Raw genomic sequence first — 27,629 nt, 5'->3', positions numbered from 1 at the left:
CATACTTCTAGTAAATATATACAACATTATAATGTTGAGATGATGTCTCTTTTTTGTATGTGAGACTGACAAAACATAATTGTGGTTATTTTCATTCCCTAATGATGTTGATACATTGATTTGGTGATGAAACATTTAGGAAATTCCTATGAAAGATGTGTATTAAGAGGATAATTAAAATTATATTTGTGTTTTTAGTAAAAATAGAAAATTTTACATCTTATGATAAAAAATACTGACCAAAAAGTTAATATAATTTATTGACAAGGAGGATTGCTGCAAACCATATCCAGTTATCTCAATTATTAAAAACGTTGAGAGGGGTTGTGTAAGTTACTTTTCAACCACCCAGTATATTAATATATATGAGGTTTGTTCAAAAAATAACCGAATGTTTTTTGGAGATATCTAGTGACATGCAGTTGGCAGCATCGCAAAACTTCCTCTGTAACCGAATGTTCTTGAATTGTTGATATCTCATTTAGTTTTTGTGTTATTGTTATTTGAGTGCAACATGTTTTAGTTTTAGTAACAATTTTTGTAATGTGCGTTTTTCAGGAGCAACGATACATAAAATTTTACATGAAACTGGGGAAACTTTCACAGAAACTTTTCAAGTCTTGAAACAAGCTTTCATAGATGATGCTGTGGGTCGTTCGCAATGCTGCCAATGGTTTTCACAATTTAAGAGTGGTCGTCAGTCAATTGAAGATGAACCTCTACCAAGAAGGCCTTTGACTTCAACTAATGACATACATGTTCAGAAAAACAATGAATTGGTGCATGCAAATTGCCAATCGACTGCCAAAGATCTTACAGAAAGGGTTAGCATCTCAATTGGATCATGCCATGACTGAAAAATTAAACATGCTTCGAGTTGCAGCAAAGTTTGTTTCTTGTTTGATGACCAAACAGCAGAAAGAACATCAAGTGGACAATTGAACAAGCTGAAGACGATGAAACACTCGTGCAAAGGATCATAACAGGAAACGAAAGTTGGGTTTACGGCTACGATATTGAGACGAATTACAAAAATCACTACTAACATTGTTGCACTCAAATAACAATAACACAAAAATTAAACAAGATATTAACAATCTAAGAACATGTGGTTACAGAGAAGGATATGTGGAACACAATGCTGCCAACCGCTTGTCACTAAATTTGTCCGTTGGTGTGTAAATAAAAAAAGGTTAGTTCTTTTATTGAACAAACCTTGAATATATTTTCGTGTATACATATATATATATATTTTTTTTAATATACTGGGTGGCTGAAAAGTAACTTACACCCTCTCTCAAATTTTTTTATAATTGATATAACTGGATACAGTTTATGGCTTTCTTCCTTGTAATGAGAGGGGTTATTTCAGTGAACATATGGTTCACTGTTTGATTTTTGGCCAGTGGGGGACAATTCAGATTCAAATGGGACCAATGATCATTTGATATATCATTTTAAAGACTTCAATGAGATGAGAAAAGTAATACTATTAAAACTAAATTCTGATCATCCAATCCAGAATGGTGGCCAACAATATATTTCTTTCAGATACATTGTTTCAACTACAGGTGTATGCTCCCCTTTAAATTTTTTAGTTATTTGCGGTATCCCAATTCTCTCTTTGAAAATATTCTCTGATAAGAGAAGCTAATTCAGTAAGCTCTCCACTAGTGTATTCAACCTTCAGTGTCGGTGGCAGGTATGGCTCAAAAATTGTGAGTGGGTCATATGGTCTTTGTGACACATTATTTTAAAGGTCTTTGCAAGACAAGCAAACTGTATAAAAAAATAATAAATTCTGACTATTTAAACCAGAATGATAACCATAAATTTCATTAAATTTTTAATTAATGCAATTATTAACATTTTTCAAATATTTCTTTTAATTAAACTTGCAATCTTGAAGAATTATTTAATTAAATAGCAATTTACAATTTAATTAAATAGCAGTTTGTAATTTGATTACTTTCTCGTATGGAATTAAGTCTATCTTTTATTTAAAAAAAGTCCTATAATCTCATGAATTAAAAATATTGCCTAATAAAATTATTTCAATTAAAAACATTATTTTTCCTCACCTCATATTAAATGTTCAAACTGCCCTCCCAGTTTCTCCGTGTAGTAATACAGACACTGCTCGAAAGCTTCTCTCACATTGTGAAAAGTTTCTGGTGAAATTTTCCTACATTCTATCTCAATGCTTATCTTTTTGAGAGAAGTTTGCAATGAGTTATAAACACCTGATTTTAAATGTTCCAACAGGAAAAAATAAGGGGAATTTAGGTCAGATGACCTGACTGGTCATTCAATACTACCACTTTGACCTATCCTGGAAACTGCTGGTTTAATGCATTTCTCTTGTTGTGCAGAGGAGCATCATTTAAGTGGAAAAACACATGTCCTTTCATGAGTAAAGTTTGTTTGTTTGGTCTGCAAGCTATCTCGATCAAATTGTTGAGAGTTGGAATTATCTGCTTGTTCAACAAACCATAGTGTTTCATCGTCTTAGTTACCACAAATGTTCCAAGAAGTGTCACCTATTATTCCAGCCCATACATTTAACCGCTCCAGATGCTGGGTATGACTTTCACCATTGAGGGTTTCTTGGGACCAGTATCTACTATTGTCTGTTAGTCTGTAAGTCCCAAATATAGTAAATGAGACTCAGTGAATAATATGCTAAAGAAATAAATAGTTCTTGCTGCTAATCTGTCAGAATTCACTAAATTCAACCCTCCTACCAAAATCATCCTCAATAAGTTATTGTACTAATTAAATCTTGTAAGGAGGGTATTTGTTTTTCTAATACTTTTTGCATTGACCGCTTAGATAATTTATTCATTTTGTGCAATCATTTTTGCCGATTGTTGATTATTAACAGAAATTTCTGTTAATATTCCTTCTTCAGTATCTTCATCTGCACTGGGTCAGCCAGGCATTTCATCATCTAAAATGCTACTGGTGTTGAATTTTTTTTTTTAATTTATGACTGCGATCCTGTAAATTGTGTGATTAGGATGCCATGAATTAAATGCATTAGATGTTCTAACATGTTTTTATTTCTCAAAATAAACATACTATTTCTACTCTTCTTGAATTAATAAAAATATTTTTAAAAAATGTTTTTTACCTAAGAATTTTTTTTTTCATTGATTATGGTTTTTTAACTAAGTAAAAAAACAAAACCAGGTTTCAAAGTCAGGTTAAACTTTTTTAAGCGTATCGATAAAAATACTCAAAACTTCATCAAAAAATTACAGTAATGCTGTTTTTCTTCAACATCCCTTAGCTACTTATCACAAAATCAACAATGAATATAAATTTTGAAAAATGTAACTTACCTTTGCTTAATTGTTGATCAGCCATTGTCATTCCCAGCTTATGAAATAAAAATTAATGAAAAAAAAATTTCAGTGTTAAAAAATGATTAATTTAATTACTTAATTTCTAATTATTTTTAAATTCAAGACTTAATTCAAGTTTTAATTTGAAGGAGTATTTGAAGAATTTTAATAATTTATTTTTTTCAATTTTTAATTGACATAATGACATTTGTGGTCGATGCGGGGGTTTAAATTACTTCTCAGCCACTTGAAATATATAAATATATATACACCAGGTGATATTCAGGTATGGAAACAGCTGTATACTGTATATTTGAGAGTTATTTAGAAGCAGAAAGAAATAGGTTTCTATGTAGTTAAAAAAAAAAAAGCATTGCGGTGGGTTTTTAATTTTTGTCTGCCATATTGAATCAAACTTAATTTTTTTTAAATAGGAAGCTGGACATATGACAGATGATTTAGATTTAAAATTTTACAAAAAAAAAACAATGGGGAAACCTATTTCTCTGTTAGTGCCTACATTGAGTTACAATCGTACAAATTTGTAATGCCTGAAAAGTTTTTTTAACAATAAAACGAAATAAAATGTGCTGCATGAACAATTTAATTGTATTTTACATTCATAATGCAGACAATATCAAACTTTAAACAGTGCTATAATATTGATAATAAAAAACAAAAACTAATAATAAATACAAAAAATTAAACTGCTATATCAAATGTTATATTATTTACTTTAAATATTACAATATTTATTTTTAAATTTTAGGTAAGTGTTTTTGATCATAAATTACTAATGAAATAAATTTTGAAAGCATACCATTTTACAATAAATGTTTAAAATGGTTCCCCTCGGCAGCATGTTAGTATGCTAATCTCAAGTAATATCTGTTCATAACTTGTATCATGTCTGGTGGTACACCAGCAGATTCGTCAATTATTATTCTTTTCAATTCATCAATGTCTGCAGTTTTTGTTTTACAAACATTATATCCAAAAAAAAGTAATCCAGAGGAGACAGGTTTGGGGACCTGGCAGGCCATTCTACGGCTCATCTACGACCTATCCAGTGATTTGGAAATTGTTCATTTAAAATTTGCCATGCCCTTAGATAATGATGAGGTGGTGCCCTATCTTGCTGAAACCATATGTAATTTACAATAATCAATTTTATGAGTTAAAAAAAATATAAGAATTAAGCAGTGATCATCTTCTGAAGTAGAAGGTAATGTAGTAAACAAAAGAACAAAATAGAATAAAAAGAATTTAGAAAGTTATATCTAACCCATCTAGTAGACAGTTTCATTCCTCATAATATCTATTTATTTGAATTCTGAATCCTTGCATCAGTAAATAAATTAAGGTCAATTAATTAAAAATATTAATGTAACTAACAAATTTTAGTAATGAAAATTAGAAATAAATAATAATTAGATTAACAAGTCAGGAAAAGTAGTACAAATCTCCCTCCTCTGAGAAAGGCTTCTAAAATTCCCTGGTAAAAGCTGAAAACTGAGATGTATTAATAAATAATAATAAAAACATCAACTTATAGTGTTAACTTGTGGTCATCCAAAAACTAAGAACCGTGTGCACATAATTTCACTCATAACAATGGGTCAAGACCAGCTGTCTCAGTTGTTGTCCTGCTAGTGCTGTATGAAATTTCACAGCTGTACTGTGACAGAGTGATTTTGTGTGTGTTTATAATGAAAAAAAAATGTAATCCTGACTGTTAGGTACAATTATTCATATCTTTCTTGAATGTGGAAGGTGTTCATCCTATAGAAATTCATCATCAAATTACTGCCATATATAGTGACAGTGTAATGAATGAAAGAAATGTAAGGAAATGAATTTAAGAAATGTTTATTTGTGGTAAAGAGAACATTTCTATTCATGATGAGTAACGCTTAGGATGCCCTGCTCTCATTGTTGAACAGTTAAAAGAGCAGATTTACAGATGTGTTAAAGAGAACCAATGTTTCGTATTAGATGAACTTAGTGATAAATTTCCTGTGTGTTCACGGTCTTTGTTATGTGAAAGTAACTATGATGTCAAAACAGCTCTGTTCATGAGTGTTTTAATAGACCGGCAGTAGACTTCTTTGACTATGGCATATAAAAACTAGTGCTACAATTTGACAATTGCTTCAACTTAGGAGGTTATTATTTGGAATAAAATAGCTTAAAAACTCCTGATTATGATGCACACATACACACACACACACACACATATATATATAAAATAAGTAAAAATAAAATAAATACAATAAAATTGTTATAAAACAAAAACAGTTTTTTCTTTCTGTAAGACCTTCATAGAAATATTATTAGTTTTAAAAAATAATTTGAAATTACTGCATAAAAAAGTATTAAGTAGATTCATATAAATAAAAATAATTGAGAATATGTGGATGGATTCATGAATTTACTCAATATTTTTTTTTTAAAGTAATAATATTTCTACTGGGAACTTACAGAAAGTAGATACTGTTTTTGTTTTATAATAATTTATTTTAACTTTGATATTATGCATCAATATCTAAATTTTTTAGCTATTTTTCCATTATAAATTAAACGTAAATCATAATTAATTATAATAATCATAAACATTATTAATATTAATAATTTTTTCTTCTTTGATAATATAAAAGTTTTGGATAAGTACTAAAAGTTTTGGATACTATGTTAAAAAACTAGTTGATTTGTGTATTATTTGATCTGAAAATTATGAAAAATTGATTCCCAGAACTGCAACACTAACATTTTTTTAAAAGACTTATAAAACTCAAAGAAAACATTTTTGTAGGTTTGGGGTTAAAATATCTTTATTTAATTACTAATTAACAAATAAATTATTGAAGAGATTTTAAGTCTTAAGAAAGTTGATGTAAAAAGTTAATTAAAAACAAATACTATTTTTGAAAATTATAAAAGCACAACATGGCAGAATTTTTTAGTTACAAACAATATTTGAAGAAAAAATTAAAATTACAAATTATCAAACTATTAGAAATTCAGCAGATTTACCTTGAAGATTGTGTTTGAAATGAAACAAACTAGACTGATTCTTGTAATGAATTTTTTTTAATTTTACCATTAAAATCGATGCATTTCTTAGATTTTTTCTGAAGAGCTTGTGTCATTTGCCTCAGAACATCCTCACTTTCTTTCATGAGAGCGCCAATATTTAAATTACAAGTGATGAGTTCATGTTGCACGTTTACTTTCAATTTATATACTTATTAAGATCTAGATTTCTTCCAATTAGCAGGTACTCCATGACCAATTAATTCATTTTCCAGCAAATATATTTATTTAAATATTCTATTACATGATAAATGGAATGTGGAAGAGCTCTGTCATGTTGAAAATACGTGTCCAATCTTTATCAGTGAATTCTCAGTTTAAATTTGAAACGTAATTCAAAATTATGTCATAGTCACTGATAAATTTACCTGATAATTTATCTAAAACAAGTTTTAAACTAATATAATAAAAATCTAAGCAATCAAATACTATCACTACATAATATTGTGTGAATAACAATGGATCAGTTTCAAATTAAATTTCAATTCATTTAGTCAATGATGCTAACTAGCTGATCAAAATAATAAAATTCAATTGAAAATATTTTATTATCATCAGTTGGTTTGAAAATATAACGGATGTATTAAATTGCATTCTTACTTCACTATTAATGGGATCTATTTTTTGTTTTTAATTGAAGTCAGATTTTTAAAATTGGTATTTGTTTTTCATTGACTCTATTTATATAACTTTTACTCAATTAAATTCTCCAAAAAACTTTATCATCATAAAGTTTTATTTGTTAATTGACATATTAATAAAGTTATATCATGCCAAACCTTAACAATTTTTTTTTTTTACTTGAATTTTTTGAGCTTTATGTGACTTTTCTCAAAAAATATTAGAGATAAAGGAACTACTTTAATATAATAAGGTTTACCATTAGCATGAGATCTACCACTACAGTACATGTGATCTACCATACCATTGTTTATTTAATTGTATATAATTTATATAAATGTTACTGCTAATTAGACATGGTTAGTGAGTGAAGGGAGTGTTAGGTTAAGTTTGGTTAGGTTATAATTGTTCGTCCCAAATCAGCTGATTTGGTAGTCGAAAGTTCCAGCGTTCAAGTCCTAGTAAAGTTAGCTATCTTTACACGGATTGAATATTAGATTGTGGATACCGTGTTCTTTGGTGGTTGGGTTTCAATTAACCACACATCTCAGAAATGGTCAACCTGAGACTGTATTCATATGTATTATCTTCATTCATCCTCTGAAGTAATACCTTACGATGGTTCCGGAGGCTAAACAGAAAAAAGAAAAAAAGAGGTTATAATTGTTGTTATTAAGGTATAATCATTATTATAATTTCTGCTAAGAACATTATGATTTCTATGTTGAATACTGTTTATATTTCTTAGCTCATTTTTTTATTACATGTTGGCACGTTTCAGAATAACTCTATTGTCAAAAATGATTGTATTCAGAGTAAAATAATTAATAAATTTGAGTATAATAATTTTTGACAGTTCAGTTATTTGAAATGCATCAACAATAATAAAAGAATGAAGCCAACAAAACGGAATGAAAGAACAAAACAGTACTGAACATAGAAGTTGGTTAGGTTATGTTGATACTGTACAAAGTTCATTACACGGAAACAACATTACTTAATGAAATTTTATATGTATATATTATGTATAATTTGTATATAACTTATAATATTAGTTTACTGATTAAAATAAATTAGGTGGGATGGTGCTACTTTAGACCTCATGATGATGACAGACCACATATTAAAGTAGATCAGAGATAAGTTCTTGAAGCCAATTTTTAAAATAATTTTCAACTCTACGTACTAATATACTAATTTTTTTAACATAATTAAAAAAATTACTATTAAAAAATTTAATACTACACTACATCACCCTTAATCTTTCAGCAAACTTTTTCTTATTTCTAGCTTTAGGATCACTTCCTGAAGTAGTGTCCTTTCCTAGGTACAGTTTCCTATAGACACATAGGGTGTCTAACAAAGGAATGAAAAGAATTTCAGGCCATAAAAGGACTAAAAGAGAAAAGTTCACATCCTGATTTCCCTAGGGAATGACACACCTGATTATCCCGATCCCCACACTACCCCCTTTGTTCCTAGCTCTGACGGGCTTTACTAGAGGTTGTCTTTTAGATCCTTTAAACCTGATAACACAACAGTAATCAATTTGGTCTCTGTCACGAGGATACCATCGAAGCAAATGCCTTGGCAGACATTTCCATCACTTATTTACACAACCTACTATCACCTTTGTATGACCTCTTCCAACAACAACGACCACCTACTATAACTTACAACTCTCAAATTAACTGATTTGTAGAAGTATTTCTCCCATGCTCTAACACTGAAGGTTTCTCTAAAATCTCTTCCTATATCTAACTTCAGTTAGACTATGCACTCAGATCATTTCTTGATTTTTTAAACGCCAAAAATACTATCCTCATACCAAAAAAAAACAAGTGTTGATTGCAACAACAATAATTTTGTCCTACAATTCAGTTTACTCAAATTCAATTTGATTTACTTAAAAATCAAGAAACAGATTGACAAATTTAATAAGACTCTAATGAATAGCAGAGACCCTATCTCTGCTCTGGTCTGCTTTTGGAAGTGAGGTCAGTGCCTTACACCCTCCCACATCACAGCTCCATCACAGAGTTCTCCACTCATCCTAACATGAATATCTCAGCTAACCATGGCTCGATACCAAAATATTTTGGCAAAGTAAGTACGCAGGCAGGTCTCTAGCCACCCAGGTTGCTATTCTATTTATACATCTATAACAGCATCAGACCCCCTCAGCCAACCTCTGCAGGGTTAAGAATTGATCTTCGCAAGCTCTCTAGCTACTTTGTTACATTTAACTTCGTACCTTGGGCACACATATAAAATACGCATCAAACATCATCAGTGGCTCTACACTCCAGACACAAGCTTGAATTAATCAAACCAAATCTGACCAACCTATCTCAAAAAGCACCATATCCATAAAGAAACTGTTTAGTATGCTGATTGGGGGAAATCCACCCATCTGCATACCTCTCTCATCAGGAAAAATACCATGCGTGAAACAGCCATTGGACAATTCAGTCTACCTGACTTGCCATAAATGAAAAACTGGACAGATTTTATTGCTATTAAACATAAAATTTTGCTGCAAAATGTATAGAGGATTTTATTTTGAGAACATATATGTAACTTCAATTAAAAACGAAGAGTGTAAAAAATGTTATTCTTGATCGAAAGTGGCATTAAGATACTGCATTATAATTTTAAACCAAAACAATAGTAATTTCAATATAATAAATTATTAAAAATAAATAAATAAAAAATGAGAACTTGAATAGCATTGTATAAATTTTGTTGTGTTATGTTAAAAATATTAAGAAACAAAAATTCATTATTGAGGAACATTGGCATATCGATAGCTAATCAGCAAGTGAATTTATCTACTGCATTTAAGTGGTATTTTCAGAATTGAAGAAAAATTACGGTGCTTGATTATTTTCTGAAAATGCCTTTTCAGTTTTCAAATAAAAACTTTGCAGACATAGTTTTTAACTTGTAAATATTATAGTGGAAACATGTATTTTGAATGTTAAGAAAGATTCCCTAGTAGAATTCCAAACTTGTAAATATTTGCCTCAGAATTTCAGAGTTTATGCATAACTGGTTCTTTTCTGGTATTCTGATGAATGTCAAAAACAGTGTGTCAATGAAGAGTGGTACATAATTCGGCAAGTTCAACATACTTGGGGGGCTCAGTATTAGAAAAATTTCAATTTCATCAGTTAGTTCCATAGCACTTGCTGGAATTCAAAATTTACTATCTGAGAAGACTTTCTCCTGCTTCTAAATTTCTACACTTTCTTCAAGACTGGCAATTACAAAGTAAGTTCTGTTTTGTTTACTAATGAGCCAACCTTTTTAACAGTTATGAAATTACTAGTATATAAACTAAAGATAGCTAGAAATGAAGAATTAGTGACAATAATTTCCAACAAATCAATCCTAGTAAACTAAATAGAGCAATTTCACATTGAGAAGAATATTATGTAATCTGTGAAGAATTTTGAAAGTTATTTAATTATAAGTTTGTAATATGCTTTTAATAATTGATTTTGTTTCTAAATATTTCCTAACATTGAAATGATTCTTGTTTTGCTTTAAAATATAGTTTCTGCGATGTGTAGGTCATAATTCCTTTTTAATAAAAGTAACATTTCTTGAGCTCTTCATCTTCAGTTGACTTTACTTACACAGATTTTCTCAGATTTAAAATTCTCTACAGAGTTTTCTGCAAAATTTTATTTATTTACTAGAAATGTAATGAAGTTATTGTATATCAAAAATATAAAATTGTGTTTTGTAACACCAATTTTTTGCAGTAGTGCAATTAATCTATTAATCTTCATTAATAGATGTTACAAAAAAGTTAGTGTTTAAGTAGTATATCTAATCTAGTAACACATTTTTATTTAAAAATTTAGTTTTGTTGTGGTTGGCGAATTTTAAAAATATGACTATTTTGGCTTTCTAAAGATGAAAAATCTTTTTTTACTAAGCACTGTTTTTATCAACATTTCATTTCACAAAAAAAATTATCATTTAACAACATGATGGGAGAATGGTTGTGAAGGAAAAATTGTCATTAAAATGGGCTGGATCATCCACTATGTGTTAGGAAAGAGTTCAGAGCTTTACAAAAATATAGAATACAGTACAGGCATTGTTCTCTCAGTACAGCTGTTTCATTGTAGATTAGTGTGAAGCAGTGTATTATTTGGTAGAAAGGTAAGATTACAAGCAGTTTTAATGGAAACTCTTTTCATTCACAACCCTTTTTCTATTCAGTTCTTTATTGAAGTTATGTATATACCATTATAGTGTAGTTGAATAATGTAGAAAAGAACAAGATTTTTGATGTTATAAAACTAGTTTTACTTTTTTTGTTAACTTTATATTTCGGTTACTGAGTAATTGGACTCAGGCAGAGTGAGAATGCAATAACTTCGCTTGCTATATGATCTAGTGGCATTGTAATCTCCTCAGATACATTTTATTAGGTTCTTTTTTCAACATATCTGTAAATCACTTCTCATACAATATCATTATTAAGAGGATAAGATTCCATTCATCTTGAAAAAAGAGTCCAATATAAACATTCTTTTTTTTATAAAAAAAACACTTTTTATATATAAAGATCACAAAAATTTAATATATATCAAATTTATATGTACAAACAGAATGAGAGAATTATGATGTGTAGTATTGAGACAGGTATGAGACATGTATAGTGAAATCCAACAAAGTAATAAATATAAATAACTGGTTAGTAAGCATACTTAAGCATAATTGTTAAAAATAGTTAATATTGATTTTTTATTTATGATATTGATTTTTTATTAATTGAGGAAAATTATTTTGTTTTGTTTTGTTTTGCAATCACTTTTAGATGGTCTTTGAGGTATGGGCACGCTTTCCTTAGCTCTGCTACTATAATATCATCAATAATAATTACAAGTTATTATCGTAGGAGCTTTAAACTTGGTTCATTTGGTCAATTGACAACACAGATTCCAACATGTTTTATACCTGGTTTTAGTTCTTCATTATTTCATGGACATGTAAGTGGTTTATATTTTTAATTATTTCTGTTTTATATATTTTTATTGTAGAAAAGAGCAAAGAATAATCTTTAAACCAAGATATAAAAATTATAAATTACTTTCAGATAAACATGCATAAGTTTTTACCTTCTTTTGCATCTCTGGTCGTTAAAAGAAAGTTGAGATGTAGTTCAGTAAAAAGGGCTGAAAAAAATTTCATTCCCTTCAGTTTAAAATTACCAAAAACCTAGTATTAATGTTTTGCAAAAGTAAAAATGTGAGCGAGACTGAATAGGTAAAATGAAAAGTGGAGTTGTATTGAAAGAATTCAGAATTACCTTTTAAGTGGGGGGGAAGGGACTGAACAAAAAATATATCTTTTAAACTTCTTGCGTATGAATCATAACATTAAAAGTATTATATACTGGGTGATTCAAGGAAACAGGAAATTTTGAAATTTAAAAAGTATTCATATGAAAAAATTGTATCAAATAAATTTATTTGTAACATTTAAATAAAAAAAAAAAACCATCCTGATTAATGAATATATACAGAAAATTTAGTTTTTGAAGATCATCTGTTGCTATTTAGATTTTGACTTTTAGTTTTTCTGTCATAGCAGGTTAAATATTATACACTTTGCCTTTAAGGTGACCCTACTAGAAGAAATTGCACACTGACAATCAGGAGATCTGGGGAGCCATGGAATGTCATCTTTTCTTGAAATTATATGATTGCCACACAATTGATGTACAGCAACCATCGATATTCATGCTATATGTGCTGTTAACCTATCTTAATGACAAGTGTTATCAATAATAATTTGTGGAAATATTTATAATTTTACACAACAAAGTTTTTCAGATTGCAACATATCGATCTGATGTTACTGTAGTTATGAGGCCATCCTTGTTTACCAAAAAATAAGGGTCTATTATACCATGTGATGATATATTACTCCACATGTTAACCTTGTTGCTATGTAGCAGGTGTTGGTGTAGCTGTGTAGAATTCTCTTATGGCCAAAAACAAAAATTTTATTTATTAAAAAATCCATTGAGGTAGAATGAACTTTAACAGACATCCACAGTTTGTTACCAAAGTTGTTGTCCTCATGTATCTTTACAACCATTCACTCACTGAATTTAGAGCACATTATATGAAATTTGGTTTCAGTTCCTGGACGATCTGCAACTTGTATGGTAAAGTAAGCCCTGCAGCAGTATTCTTTGAACTACTGTAAAGACACTATGTGACGATGAATTGAATGATGTGGGCTTCTTATGACAAGTCTTGATGTTGTCTGGTGTACAAACGGTTAGCACACTGCCTAGAGGTTTCTTTTTCATTACTAAACCTGCTTTCTCAAAATTGCATACCCTCATATGTTAATTGCATTAGTAGATGATCATGGTGTCCTAAACTGGTGGCGAAATTCTTTACTTGCAGCCTCCATTATTGACAGTGTCATTATAATACTGTCATTTTTAGTAAAAGCTTTGATGGTAAATACAGATATATGTTGTACACTACTCCAAGTATCTATGAAAACAAAATGGCAAGATGGCGTCAGCTGGCATCTAGAAGTTATTCAGTGCTGAAATTTGCCAGGACTACCAACAAAAATTCCAAAATTTCCTTTTCCCTGAATCATCTGTATTTTCTATTTTTATGTAGGGAAAGAGCATTGTGTATTACATATTTTTAAGTATAACACATGTAACACATGCATGTATGCATGCACATGAGTGTTTGCTTAAAAAAAGTCAGTTTCAGTTTTTTAAAAAAATCACTGCATTTTGGGAGCCAATGGATCCAAAAGTTAAAATATTTATATTATCAAATTATAAATGTTTGTAACATAAATACCACTCTCTGTTCATAGTTTTTGCTAGATATTTATCATATTTTGATTTTGTTTCATACTTGGTTACTTGGATTTTATTTCATAATTCTTTGTTAGTTCTACTTTAGAAATAGTTATCATTTTAATTTTAGTTTTTTCTGCAGTTATTTTTAATTATCAACTTAAAAAATTAATAGGCAATGTGATGGCCCATCTGAACTTATAACTGATATAACCTTATCGTCTTAGGGATGTTGTTGAAGGTGAGAGTAACACTTTTTTAGAGGAACAGAAATTGGATGAAAACATGTTATCTGTAAATCATTACAGCATATTTTTATTATCTTATACCTTGTTTTTTGTTTTTTTAGTATTTCAGCCAGAAATTTTAAGTCACCTCATCGATGTTAACCATCTGTTAAAATCAGTGATCCATTTTGTAGATACCAAATAATGCAATTTTACCAGTAATGCCAATAATATTATTAAGCAGTATTTAGTTGCATATTTGAAAATGATTGCTTTTATACAAAAGTGATCAGTTTCTAATGAATTCATTGGCCACAGAGTGCTTGTATATGAGCAAGGAATTAATCTGTGTTGCATAATTACTGAATTCAAGATATCAATAAAAATGTAAGGAATTTTCAAAGGTGAGTCTATAAAGATTTTTGTTTTTGCTATCATGTGAACAAATTTAAAATATGTCAGAAGAAAAGCCTCTGGTGGATAAATTGGTACCTTTCCAGCAAGCAGTGGAGCTATTTATTTCAAAATGTGAAAAGTATTATATCACTAGATTATGTGTTATCACATCATCACTGTAGAGAATATCTGTTAGGGAATGCATTGTTAGTAAGCCAGTTAGATATAGAATTATACCTTTTTGTTGATTAATGCCAGAACTACATCCATGAAAAGAATTGAAATCTACCTGGGTTGTCAAACTGGAAGATGTATGAATAAGCCATAGATGATAAAAATTTGATATCTGAACATTTCACAGAAAAACATATATATCATTAATATACTGGTTCTGCTCTTTGATAATGAAATTGACATAGGTTCTGCTGACTGAAGAAAACCAAAGATGATTTCAGTAAAATAGTACAAAATCTATACTTAACTAAGTTGATTTAATTGTACTAATCTGAAACATAAGGAAATAGATGTTGTTCCCTTTTGTTCTTTAGAATTATTAATATGTTGGCAGTAAGTGCATCGTTGTTTGGAATAAAAATATGCATATTTGAATTATGATTGTTTTTATACAAAAGAGATACTTGACAAAATGTGACATGTTTGTTTCCAAGAGATTGAGAATTTGTCTTGCAAAAGTTAATAATAGAAGATATCAATAATCAAAAGTGTAAGGAATTTGCAAAGTTGAGAAAGATGTGACCTGTATCAGAAAGATAAATCAAAATACTGCCATAACAAATGCAAGAAAGTTCATGTACATTCTTCTTTTGAGACCAAACTATTTCCTGTATAATGCCACAATCTAATCTGTTGGGTTATGTAAATTGTGTAAATTTTTTACTTTTAAACTGTACATAGCAGCATATATTTTATTTAAAATGCTTGAATGTATATTTTATGAATTACACGTTATAATTTTATACTATTTTTTACTTAATTTAGATTTTGAGATTTATTTATGAGGTCAGTAAACCTCATCACTGAAAAGCATTGCCAAAAAAATGGTTCTTTACACTGTCATACTAGATTTAATGAATGGCACCATAGGGCACAAAACACTTGTGGATTCATGTTAAGAATGTGTTTATGAATGCATAGATTTTCTCCCTCATATTTGCTCCATTATTGAACTTTTGTCTTGCATGTTTTTCTATGAGATATTTAGTTTGTTTTTTCAAAAGAGCATCAGTGAATGCCTCTCCTGTGGTATCTTCTGCTGGAATTAAACTTTAAAACATTGTCTTTTATTGATTTTTAGAACACATTTTACAAGTCATCTGTGATTAATGTTGCAGTGAGTTCTCACTGCACCAAAACATTGATGGAAAAATTTGCTGCTTTTGCCAGTTAATAAAGAATTGTTTCTTTAATCCTCAAACCCAGCATTATGATTACCTAGTTTTGAATGGTTTTACCCGAATAATGCATGAGGGTTTCCTTGAACGTTATTCTTCTTAGTGATAAGCCATAGTGACATAAAATTTTGATATTAACTCAAGAAACTCTTGTAAATGCCCCTTATTTTATTAGCATCCTCTTATCACTTGCATCTCTGAAGGCTAGATTTTGCAATCCAAGACACTTAGTAATGTAGATCAAATGTTTAAAAACTTTTCTCCATTGTTTAATTTTTTTTAAATAATTCTTTAGTTGTCTGTATCGTTGGTTTTCTTCCTTTGTAATGATTTTTGTCTGCAAAATGGGTAAACCCCCCATCCCCTTTTCTAAAAATTCATCCTCAGTTTCAATTGTGAATAGAAATGAGTTCCACTCACAATTGGTAGGTCTTCATTTGGGCTAGGAATATTTCATGACAGTTAAAAACCTTGGAGGTATGGGTCCATTCTAAATACCCAGCTTCTGAGGACAAAAATATCTGTACACTAATAAGCTACAAAAGTTAAACGTGATAACTTAATAAACAAGCCACCTTCTTTAAACTGTTTCACCATTAATCATTTTCTTTTCATAGTTATTATTAGGTATAAAATGTTGACCTTTATTCATAATAGAGAAATTAAATTTTTTTATCTGAGTGGAAAACCATAGTTTGTTGTTAACTATCCATTATGTGATCTGGCTATCCCCCAGGAACTTGTTAAGAAAAAGCTTATTTGCTTTTGGAATTTTGCCTCTGCAACAAACAAATAAAAATGGGCTTCTAAAATTTGATAAAAATTTTATATTTACATTATAACTTTTGAATAGTTTTTTAAAATGTGGGGCTATATTCAAATAAATAGAATAAATATACATGTGGTCTAGCTAGCCAATGTTACATTACTGTACAGACTTGAAATAAAATTATGCATTAACATTGTCTTAATAAGTGCATCTACTACATCTTTTATAATCATGTCATCCTCATACTCTGATTGAAGTTTGATCAAATTAAATCTTTTATATTTGTAGTTATAGAATCTTTCTAAAATGTCTAAACCGTATTATTTGTATTCATATTATATTTTGTACTTTCCAGTATTTCCAGATTTGTTTGAATATCAGATATTGAAGGTGAATTATTAATAAGATTGTCAAAAACATTAGTGAAACCCAGTTTTTCATTTTTATAATGTCTAAAATGTTCAGAAAATCTCATTTTTAAAGATCTAGTGGTTTTCCTGCATAAATTTGGTCACAATTGTTACAATTTATTTTATAAATTCCATTCAAACTGTATAAACCATGCGAATCAGTATATTTATTGCTTTTTAAATATTTTATTTTTTGGTTTGTCTGACATAAATTTATTTTTATCATAAACCTTTGTTATACTTTCAACAATGTTATCAGTATATACACACTTTAAATACACATTGTCAATTTTTTATGTGTTATTTATTGGCATTAAATATGTATTGTTAACTTTTGACAATTGTTTTTTTGTATATATTATTTACTAAAGATTCATTATAACCATTATATGTAGTAATTTGTTTTATAATATCTATTTCTTTGTTTAATTTATTTTTATTTTCATTATACTTTGTGTAATTAATTGCTCTATTAACCATCTTTGTATATGTATTAATTTTGTGTGACCACAAATGTTTTGAATATCTATGTATTGTGGTTTTGTTGGTTGTAGGTTTCCTATATACTGAAGTTATAAAATTATTATTTTTATTGTTAATTTCAATACTAACATATAAGTAATTTATTCTCCTATTTTTGTCAATTTCAAAAGTAAATTTCAACTCATTATAGTATGAGTTTAACTTGTGTTGTTTACATTTTAACAACTTTAACTTGAGTTTAACATTTAGATGTTCATTATATATTAACGAGATTATAGAACACAAAAATATCATCAACATACCTAGTCCATAACAAAATATCATAAGTATGAGTAATGCTAAAATTTCCTTTTTATAATCTGGTAGATATATCTTGGACCTGACAAAGGAAAGCCCATCGGTAAGGTATTTTCCCGAGTATAATATTTGTCATCAAATTTAAAATAATTTTGTTGGGATATATCTCTAATAACAATAATATTATCAATAAATAAAAGGGTCTTGGTGATTGTGTATTAATTCTTTTATGTTATGTTTTTTTTTTATTATGTTAATTCTTTTATCTATGGGTATGTTAGGTTACATATTACTAATATCATAGCATAAAAAAATATCATAGCTAACCATCCTAGTGTTATATGCAGTTGTCAAGTCTTTTAATTTATTTACTAACTTGTATTCATTCTTTATATTATATTTGTAATCTACGAGGGATATCTCTAAAAGTAAAGGCCGCTGGAAAATTGATCTTTTTAAGGTTGGCGAACCTGTGTCATTCATGGCCACGCTAGTAATGTACACAGTGAATTGTTGTCTGTAAGTTGTTGCGTTGTAGTATCTTTGATTACATGTGAGTTATTATGTTATAAAATGAATAGGAAAATTGATGTTGTCTCCAACTGTGAAATACATGGAGTCATACATTCTTTAAACCATCAAAACGTTAATGGTTTAAAAGGTTTAGAAATAACAGAATTAATGTGCATGATGTAGAACATTCAGGGAGGCCTTTGATAATCACAGAGGACTTGTTGAAGCGCATCTATGATGAAATCAGAAAAGATCATCGCTCAACAATTTCCGACCTGGCCCTTCTTTTTCCTGATGTTTCAAGACCTGTTATTGTTCATGACCATTTTAGGCTTCAGAGAGGTTTGTGCATGTTGATTGCCGCACTTTTTAACGGAACGCCACAAAAAAATTCATATGAGATCTGCTTTGGAATTTTTGATGCACTATACAGTAAAGATGATGAGTTCCTTACTTCAATTGATAACAGTGATCAGTACCTTATTTTAATTGTTACCGGTGATGAAACATGGATTTTGTATTACACACCAAAGAGAAAATGGCAGTCAAGTGAATGGTGTCATCCTCAATCACCAACCAGACTAACAAAAATCAAGCCACAGCCATTTGGACACAAACTGATGGCCACAGTTTTTTGGGTTCGGTTTGGCATACTGCTGATTGATTTCATGTCATGTGGAATGATTATAAATGCAAAAGCCTACTGTGAAAACACGTAAGTTATAGTGTGCCATTCAAAATCAGTTTTGTGGGCGGCTGACTGACGGCGTTGTTTTGCTGCATGATAATGCACGTTCACATGTTGCAGGTTTAACACTTGATTTACTGAGAATATTTGGATGGGAAATTTACAATCACCCACCATATAGTCCAGACTTAGGTCCTTCTGATTACCATTTATTTGGGCAATTGAAAGAACTTTTGAGTGGTAAATAATTCATGGGTGACAATGAACTTAAAAATGCTATTAATCAGTGGTTAAATATGGACTGGTGGCAGGAGTATACGAGGAGGGTATATTGAAGCTGGTGTATAGTTACGATAAATGTCTTAATTCATATGACAATTATATACAGAAGTAGTATAAGGTATGTAGTGTAAGAGAAATAAAAAAAATTTATAAAGTTTTCAGAATAAATGTTTTTGCAATGAAACGGTCTGTACAATGGAACGAGAACCTCTTATAAATTCATTTTGATCCTAAGTATTTTATCTGTTATTTTGGAGATAGTGTAAGATGGAACGGTTGTAAAATTAATTAAAGGTAGCATAGCTTTATCAGGTTTATATATTTTTGGAAGTCCAGTTAATATAGTGCACTTGGTTCAAAAGGGTGTAATTTGGAGTGATATGTTAAATTATTATTATTATAATAAAAAATATTGCGGTATTTTGTTATTAAACTTTTACTCTTAAAACGTTTTTAGTGGGGTCATTTATTTCTTTGAAATTATTTTCTAATATATATTACTTCATCATATTTTTATATTTTTCAGAATACATGACAGGCATATTGGTTTTATCTGATTTTAAAATAATACTATTATTATTTAATTTATTTTTCAGATTGTAAATTAATTTTTTGTTATTAAAAACAGGTTTGTAGGTTAAATTTTCATTTAATATCTTGAATTCTATTACTAATGTAAAATTTCTTTATCATTAGGATTTATTCTATCGTATTTATAATATTGTATATTTTACCTACTCCATCAGACTGCACCTTGCGAATTATCTGAAATATATTAACAAGGTATGCAATTAAGACAGCTTATTAATTTTAAAATGGCACCAGCATGTTTCATATGAGGATGATTGAAATATAAATCATAGGCATTCTTGGACCATATTGCGAACTTCGATGAAACATGGGTCCACCACTACACCCCAGAAAGCAAGGGAACAAGTATGTCATGGTGGAAAGGTAGGGTAGGGGCACCAGTCATGGCCAAAAAACGCTTGTCAGCTGGAAAAGTTCTGGCAACTGTGTTTTGGGACTTGTGTGCTGTTGGTTGATTTCCTACACTAATGAAGGATGGTAAATGTAGCATTCTATTGCCAGTTGTTGGATTATTTTTGGGCTGCTTTTCACAACAAATGATGCTGGCAACCAATTCGCAACACCCTCCTTCTCCATGACAATACATGGCTGCATACAGCAGCTCAGACTCGCGATAAACTCAATAAAATTCATTGAATGCTTCTTGAACACCCACCATACAGTCCAGACTTGTCATCGTGTGATTTCCATTTGTTTGGTTTGCCGAAAGAAGCTTTAGGAGGATGACGATTCAAAGAGGATGATGCAGTTGAGCATTAAGTCAACAATAGGCTGTTGGGGCATCCATCATGTTTTTTCTGAAGAAGAATCAGGAATCTACCCATCCAGTGGAGAAAAGTATTTCTTTACAGGAAACTGTGTAGAAAAATAAGATAATTTATTCGTAATTTTATCTAATATCATTAAAGCTATTTAAACAAATTCTGGTTTATATTTGAATTCCCTCATAAGTATGGCTTTTATTATTATATCAAACTTTATCTTAAGTCTAGTAAGTATATTAATAGAAATCTGGACTAGTAATGAAAATGTCTTTATCAGCAATTATGTTAGAAATATCTTTTCAAAAATTTGGAAATAGAATATTGTACGATATATTTAATAGACATTTTATTCTTGTTTGGTTGAAGTATGTAGATGACATATGGAATAGAAATATAAAGGAGATCATAATTTATTATGGAAAAAGTAAACTTTTATTTTAGTAGACTGAGTGATGTCATGGAGAAATAGTGTGAGTGGAAATGATGCATTTTCAGGGATAAAAATTAACGATGACAAATAAATTGAAATTGGTTTGTTCAGGAAGCCATGTAATATAATATAAAAATATTCAAATAATCCATAGTCACTAAGATCAATATGTTTTATAATATTATTATTAAAGGTTACACACACTTAAATTATAAATAATTTATGGAAAAAGTGGAATATAAAATATATCCACTTATAAAAATGATTATAATTTCATATTTGTAAATAAAACCTTTACAAGGAATATATGAAAAAAAGCCTACAGATTTAGCTGTAATAACAAAAATAATGAGATAATAATGAAAAGTACATAATATATGGATATATGTAGAACATAAATAATGTGGTCTATGTATGTAGAAAATAAATGTCATTGTACATTTACTGCTAAATATTGCTATTGTTGGATTTATACAATAATAAAGAGTATTGAATAATAATAAAAATGTTGACAGTTACTTAAATAGTATCCACAAATTAAACATAATGATTATGAAAAAAAATATTTGTAAGAAAACTAATAAACCATTCTGCAAGTGATACTCAGAAAATTTCAGGAAATACAATTTGTAGGGTACAATATATTCAGTATGGCATAGTGTTTTTTTTTTAAAAATATAATAGTATAAATGGCAGCATAAATACAATAATTGGAAAAGCTATTGTACAAGGGTCAGTCAAATATAAACTGGACTTTCGTCTTCATGGCTCAAATATGAGCATGTGTGGGCTGCTGCAGAGGGATATTGAATGTGGAGATGTGGGGAAGAGATGAATTTTCCAGCTGCCTTGGCATTTGCATCTCTCTGGTGAGTAGGATCATTCAGAGATAAGAGGTTCTATTATCAGATCTGCAATGTGTGTTATCATGAAATTTCTCATGAATGAGGGCATCAAGTCTATGACTGGTCCAGAAAATTTAAAGGAGGACATGAAACTATAGAAAATAAGTCACAATAGGCTTTGAAGGACAAGTGTGATGGATGATATTAGAATGATCTGTTCATTGAAGACAAACTTCACCTTAACAATTGATGAAATTGCGTTAGAACTGGGTACAGTCATGGAAGTACCCATTCCATAACTTAAAAGCCGTTAGATAAAACGTACATATTTTAAAAGATACTTTTTTTAATAACTTAAATAAAATAATAAAAAAATTAATGAATTAATTTTAACAAATTTAATAAATTTATGTAAATCAATTAATAATATAAGTAAATTCAATGTAAGTGTAAATCAATATGAGTGAATTTTCTAAGATTTATTTTAGGTAAAATATCTGTTTTAAACATGTATAAGTATTTATATTTCTTTCAATCTGTTTTTTCAGTTTGTGGTCTCGCCTCTTTTACTTCAGAATGAGTGTCCAGTTTGTGTGCAGACTCGAAGTTCAGCTATTCAGCTAATTTGTGCAGTTTTTATACCTGGTATTCTTGCTCCATTGGTATCAATGGGGGTTAGTAATGTTTTTTTGCATTCATAATAATTATTTAAATTTATAAATTGCAATATTTTCATTAAGTAATTTTAAAAAAAGTCTTGTTTAGTTATAAATCAGTGCAGTAAATTTAAAAAAATAAACAGATTTGTAAGAAAAGAGTTTCACACTTACAGGAAATTGAGTATCTCCATAAAATTGGGATGAAATTTGAAAATAAAAGGCAAAACAAGAAATAAAGATTACGTAGATGATAAATTCAATTTTGTGAATTAAGAAGATTTGGAATGAGACTAAGAGAAAAATTTGGAATTCCATTCAAAAAATATGCTCACAAATTTTGCTTGGAAATGAGAGTTAACAAAGAAATAAGCAGAGATCTTAGCCACCTAGATAGGGTTCTTGATAAGAATTTATTTTGTCTCCAGATTAGCACACGTAATGAATGCATAAGAACATACAAGCTTTTTTCAAATATGCAGTTTAGAAACAATAAGTTTAGAAAAACTTCATTTGACAAAACAATCAATATACATATTGTCAAATAGTCTTAGTGCTGAAACCAAGTTTGGAATAGTCAGAAAGTTCTCTCTAAACTCTTCTCCTGACATCATGTTCTGGAACTTCATTTATCCTCTTCTGTGCAAGAATGTCCATTTTCTCACTCATCTCGGTAGCAAATGTGATGGCGTTTTTTTTACAATAGTGATACACATCATTAAAATACAGCTTCAAAGATTGTATTTTTTATTAAACACTTTTCAAAACTTATTCCTTCTATTTGCAAATATTTCTGCATTTATTTATTTCTGGTTATTTTTTCAAGGACATCACTCCAAAGAGAAAGAAACCATAACCATAATGAATAGGAAACCATAAAAGACTCAAACAAGATTCAATAAAACCGGTGCTGAGCCCCTTTGAGCTCTATTCGTCACCCTATCATTATTTTCTTCTGGGCTAGTCAGTTCTTCTATTGCTTCAATTAGTTTAGTGAATTCAGCTTTTAGAGGTTTTATAACCATATGTAGGCACTCCCGTGTTGTTTCTTGACTTTTGAAGCAATTCCTTCAAATGAAGATCTAAAAGTTCTTTCACCAAATCTTATCCAAACATATAATGAATTCTCTAAAGAAGACATCTTCATTCAGTTGAGCAACTTAAGAAGAAATTTTCTAGCAGCTGAAATCAACCAAGAAAATTGTAAGAAATGTCTTTGTTGAAGTTTTTGTAATTTATAATTGAAGTGAAACTTTTAGGCTGTACCAAGCTTGGTTTCAGCACTAAGATTCTATTTGACACTTAGTATATCGATTGCTTTATTGAGTTAAGTTTTTGTAAACTTATTGTTTCTAAACTGCATTATTGAAAAAAGTCTTTATTTATGTGTTCTTATGCATTCATTAATAAAAGTTAAATGTAGACAAAAACATGGATCCAAATAGATAAAATGCGTAATCAAAAACTGGTATCAACTATATATATAGTTGATATACTCTATCTGATATAGAGTATACCCTGTATACTCTAACCAGTATAGTATAGTTGGTAGTTGATCGTTGATAGTGGGGTATAAACCCCCACTATCACAGCAATTAATAGATCACAAATTAAGTTTTAATAAATGTATGGAGATATCAGAATACAGCAATTCCAGCCAAACACAATTAAACCAAAAACATATTATTCACCATTACTATTTCACTTCAGTGACAAATCACTAACTGTCTGGAACTGTGTCTTTGTTGTTTACATACATCTGACTACGGTTGCAGACATCTTATAGCATCAAGCACATCCATGTTGGTTAACTAAAGGGGTGGCAACTTACAAGTCACTGTCACACATCATATAATCTATCATTGTTAGGTTAGTTCACAATGTAGGTGCTATTGTTTTCAGTTACTACAAGGGTTATTTTTTTTTCAAGGTCTAATTGGTCACGAAATTAAAACCACAGTGAAAATAAAAAATTTTTTATTTGTAACAAGTACTTACATAGTTAGGCTATTTCTCTACATAATCGCCACTCCGATTTAGACATTTGTCGTAGCGTGGTACCAACTTTCCAATACCCTCGTCATAGAACGGAGCCGCCTGTGTTTTCAGCCATGTTTCTACGCTGGTCTGCAGCTCGATGTCTGTGCCAAAATGTTGTCCTCCTAGCCAGCGTTTCATGTAAGCAAAGAGGTGAAAATCAGATGGAGCCAAGTCCGGGCTATATGGTGGGTGATCAAACACTCCAACGAAAATGCTGCAGGAGCTTCTTTGTTACAGCACTCGCTTCCTTCCCTGACCGCCTGCATCATGAACATCTGTACGTCCTGCTTTAAAGTTCCTGCACCATTGTCGCACTTTGCTGTCACTCATTGAAGTTTCACCGTACACATTACTTATTCGTCGATGAATTTCAGCTGCATTACACCCCTCAGCCTGAAGAAATCGAATTACTGCACGCACTTCACACTTGGCGGGACATGCTATTGTTGTAGACATGTTTACGTGCTAGCTGCGTGTTCAGAAATAAACAAAGTGACATGGCGTGATTGAAGGCCATACTAGAGACACTGCGCAACACATATGCACAAAGGTTCATCCGATTTTTGCGCGAGTTTTTATTTCGTGACCGATCGGACCTTGAAAAAAAATTACCCTCGTATGTTATGTTTAACATCTGTGTAATGCATATAATATTTATAAAGCTACTTTAAACATTTTACTTTCAAACATTTTAAAGTAAAAAAAGATAATGCAGAAAAATGTCTTGTCTAAAAATGATACCCAGTGATCAACCCTCAGACCAATATGTTTTTCTTTATGTTCATCTGTTAAAAGTTTTGGCACCCACCTTATGCGCAACTTTCTGTAATCAAGTTATTTAAGAAAAATTTTGTTTATTTGATATTTCTATGAAAGTGTTCACTTTAGCTGACTTTAAGTATGTACTTATCTTTATGATTTTATTTTTTACTAAAGTTAGTTGAATTTTTTCTTCAATTAACTATTTTCAAATTGTGGCCTCTAGAATACTTCAGTTTTCCCCTGCATGCATGTGTGCTATGTTCCTTCAAATATTGGATTGCTACAAATATCATTATAGAAGAAGGAGATTTCTGTGGACAATCTTTTTTGTCTGTTTTTTGTAAATGTGAAATATCTGTTACCTGTTTTTTTAATATTACAATTGTTAAATTAGCAGAGACTCATTGGCAGAATAATGAAGTTTACAAAATTAAAGAAATTGCAATGTACAATCTGAAACAAAACTTGAAGCATGCTCAGTTAAGATGTTTCGTTGCTTACTGACATTGGTCGACCACAGGCCAACAGCTTATTGTGTGTCTCTTGGCTAGGACAATTGGATCATTTCTCTTAGAGCTAAAATCTTGTTCAAGTGTAGGAAAAGGTATTTGAACAAGTTTCTTCTGATATTTGCTATGATGACAGTGATAATGCCAGAAGACCTTAGTAATGTTAACTATCTTCAAAGATGAAATTATTTTATGAAGAGGGTATTCAGATAGCAGTTTCTGTTGAAATTATGTTGACAACTGAACCATTGTAGTTGAAAGATATTGCCTTTTTGTAACAATAAATTTTCTAAAAGTAAATTGCTGCTATTATTTCAACAGTACTTTCTAAACTTTTCAGGTTACATACACTTTGTATTCTTATAAAATGTGGATGTGTCATCATTATTTAACATTTCAGTTAAAAAAACAAAATTGATAAATAGTTATTCATTCAGCTATTAGTGCAATGCAAAATTGTTAGTAAAAATATAAGCTGCTACTTAATATGTGCTAGAACTAACAGGAGACTAATTGGTCTGTAACTATAGGTCCTACTACTTTTTAAGAATATTTTGACTAAAGATATTAACAAAAATCAGGAAAATGGCACAAATTGAGATACTCCATAGTGATACTTATAAAAATATTGAAAATATATTTAAAACATTTTATATTAAGTGTTAGTCTTTAAAAAATAACATTCAATTTTTGTACCAAACCAGACACCAGAACATCTTTTGCATTACATAGCGTAGCCTTCAGTCTGTATGAACTTTATTATGCATTTATTAAGTAGCATTTTATTTATTTGTTTATTTTCTAGTATTCGTATCAATATGGACCGTCTAGATTACCATTTCCATCACTCAAGAATGCAAGAGAGTTATTTCAAATCTATTGGAGAATTACAAAGAGATTTCAAAGAAGACTTGCTTTTATAGCTGGAGCAAATGCGTTACTTGCTACATTTATTACATATAAAGAAGCTTCTTCAGTTTATTATATGCAGATGAAGTTGATTGAAGAAAGATTACAGAGAGAGGAAATGGTTCAAAAATATTTAACTGAATCTGACAGAAAGAATTAATTTAGTCACATGATAACGTCACTTGTTATGTAATTATAGTAATTTGGTATATATTAGTTGTATTTAATAAATATTTAACATTAACAGCTTTGGGTATATTTTTTTATTCAGTAAAGTAGTACTTTATTGAGCAAAAATTTTTTATTTGCTTCTTATAGAATGAATTGTAGTAAAATCCTGTTTTAGTCCCACTGTAAAAGCTGTTCAATTACTATACTTGTCCTACAGTTCAGACCTGGTTTTAAGTGACTATTACCTCTTCACTGACATGAAGGTGTAGCTGGTTAACTGATACTAAAACTGGTGAGGAGCTCATGGGGGTTTACTGGCTAGGTACTCCAGCATGGTGTTCTTAAACAGGTTTAAGTAAAAGTTGGTGATACGTTATGGTACATCTGCCTTATGACATGCACCTATCCATAACTATGCGGAGAAGTAATCTTGATATATTTAGGTAACTTACATATATTAGAAATCATTTTTTTATATTTTTTGTTTCTTCATAAGACAACTGGAGATCAATTTTGGAAAGAAGAAAGTTTAAGTATGATGAATTTTACATTTCT

At 29.8% G+C, this 27,629-nt stretch overlaps 1 protein-coding gene across 3 annotated transcripts in view; it reads left to right on the top strand.

Annotated features, from left to right (window-relative positions):
- Positions 1-27,149, top strand: part of LOC142326019 (transmembrane protein 126) — a 34,741-nt gene extending 7,592 nt beyond the window's left edge. For all 3 annotated transcript variants that reach the window (XM_075368106.1, XM_075368096.1, XM_075368086.1), the window contains exons 3-5: positions 11,899-12,070; positions 22,576-22,701; positions 26,800-27,149. In XM_075368106.1, the coding sequence (XP_075224221.1) occupies positions 11,899-12,070; positions 22,576-22,701; positions 26,800-27,063 (562 nt within the window). In that variant the 3' untranslated portion in view covers positions 27,064-27,149. The remainder of the gene's footprint in view (positions 1-11,898; positions 12,071-22,575; positions 22,702-26,799) is intronic.
- Positions 27,150-27,629: the final 480 nt, after the last annotated feature.

This window comes from Lycorma delicatula, chromosome 1, assembly GCF_047948215.1.
Source record: "Lycorma delicatula isolate Av1 chromosome 1, ASM4794821v1, whole genome shotgun sequence".
Classification (NCBI taxonomy): domain Eukaryota; kingdom Metazoa; phylum Arthropoda; class Insecta; order Hemiptera; family Fulgoridae; genus Lycorma; species Lycorma delicatula.
This window is presented reverse-complemented; position numbering and strand designations above follow the sequence as displayed.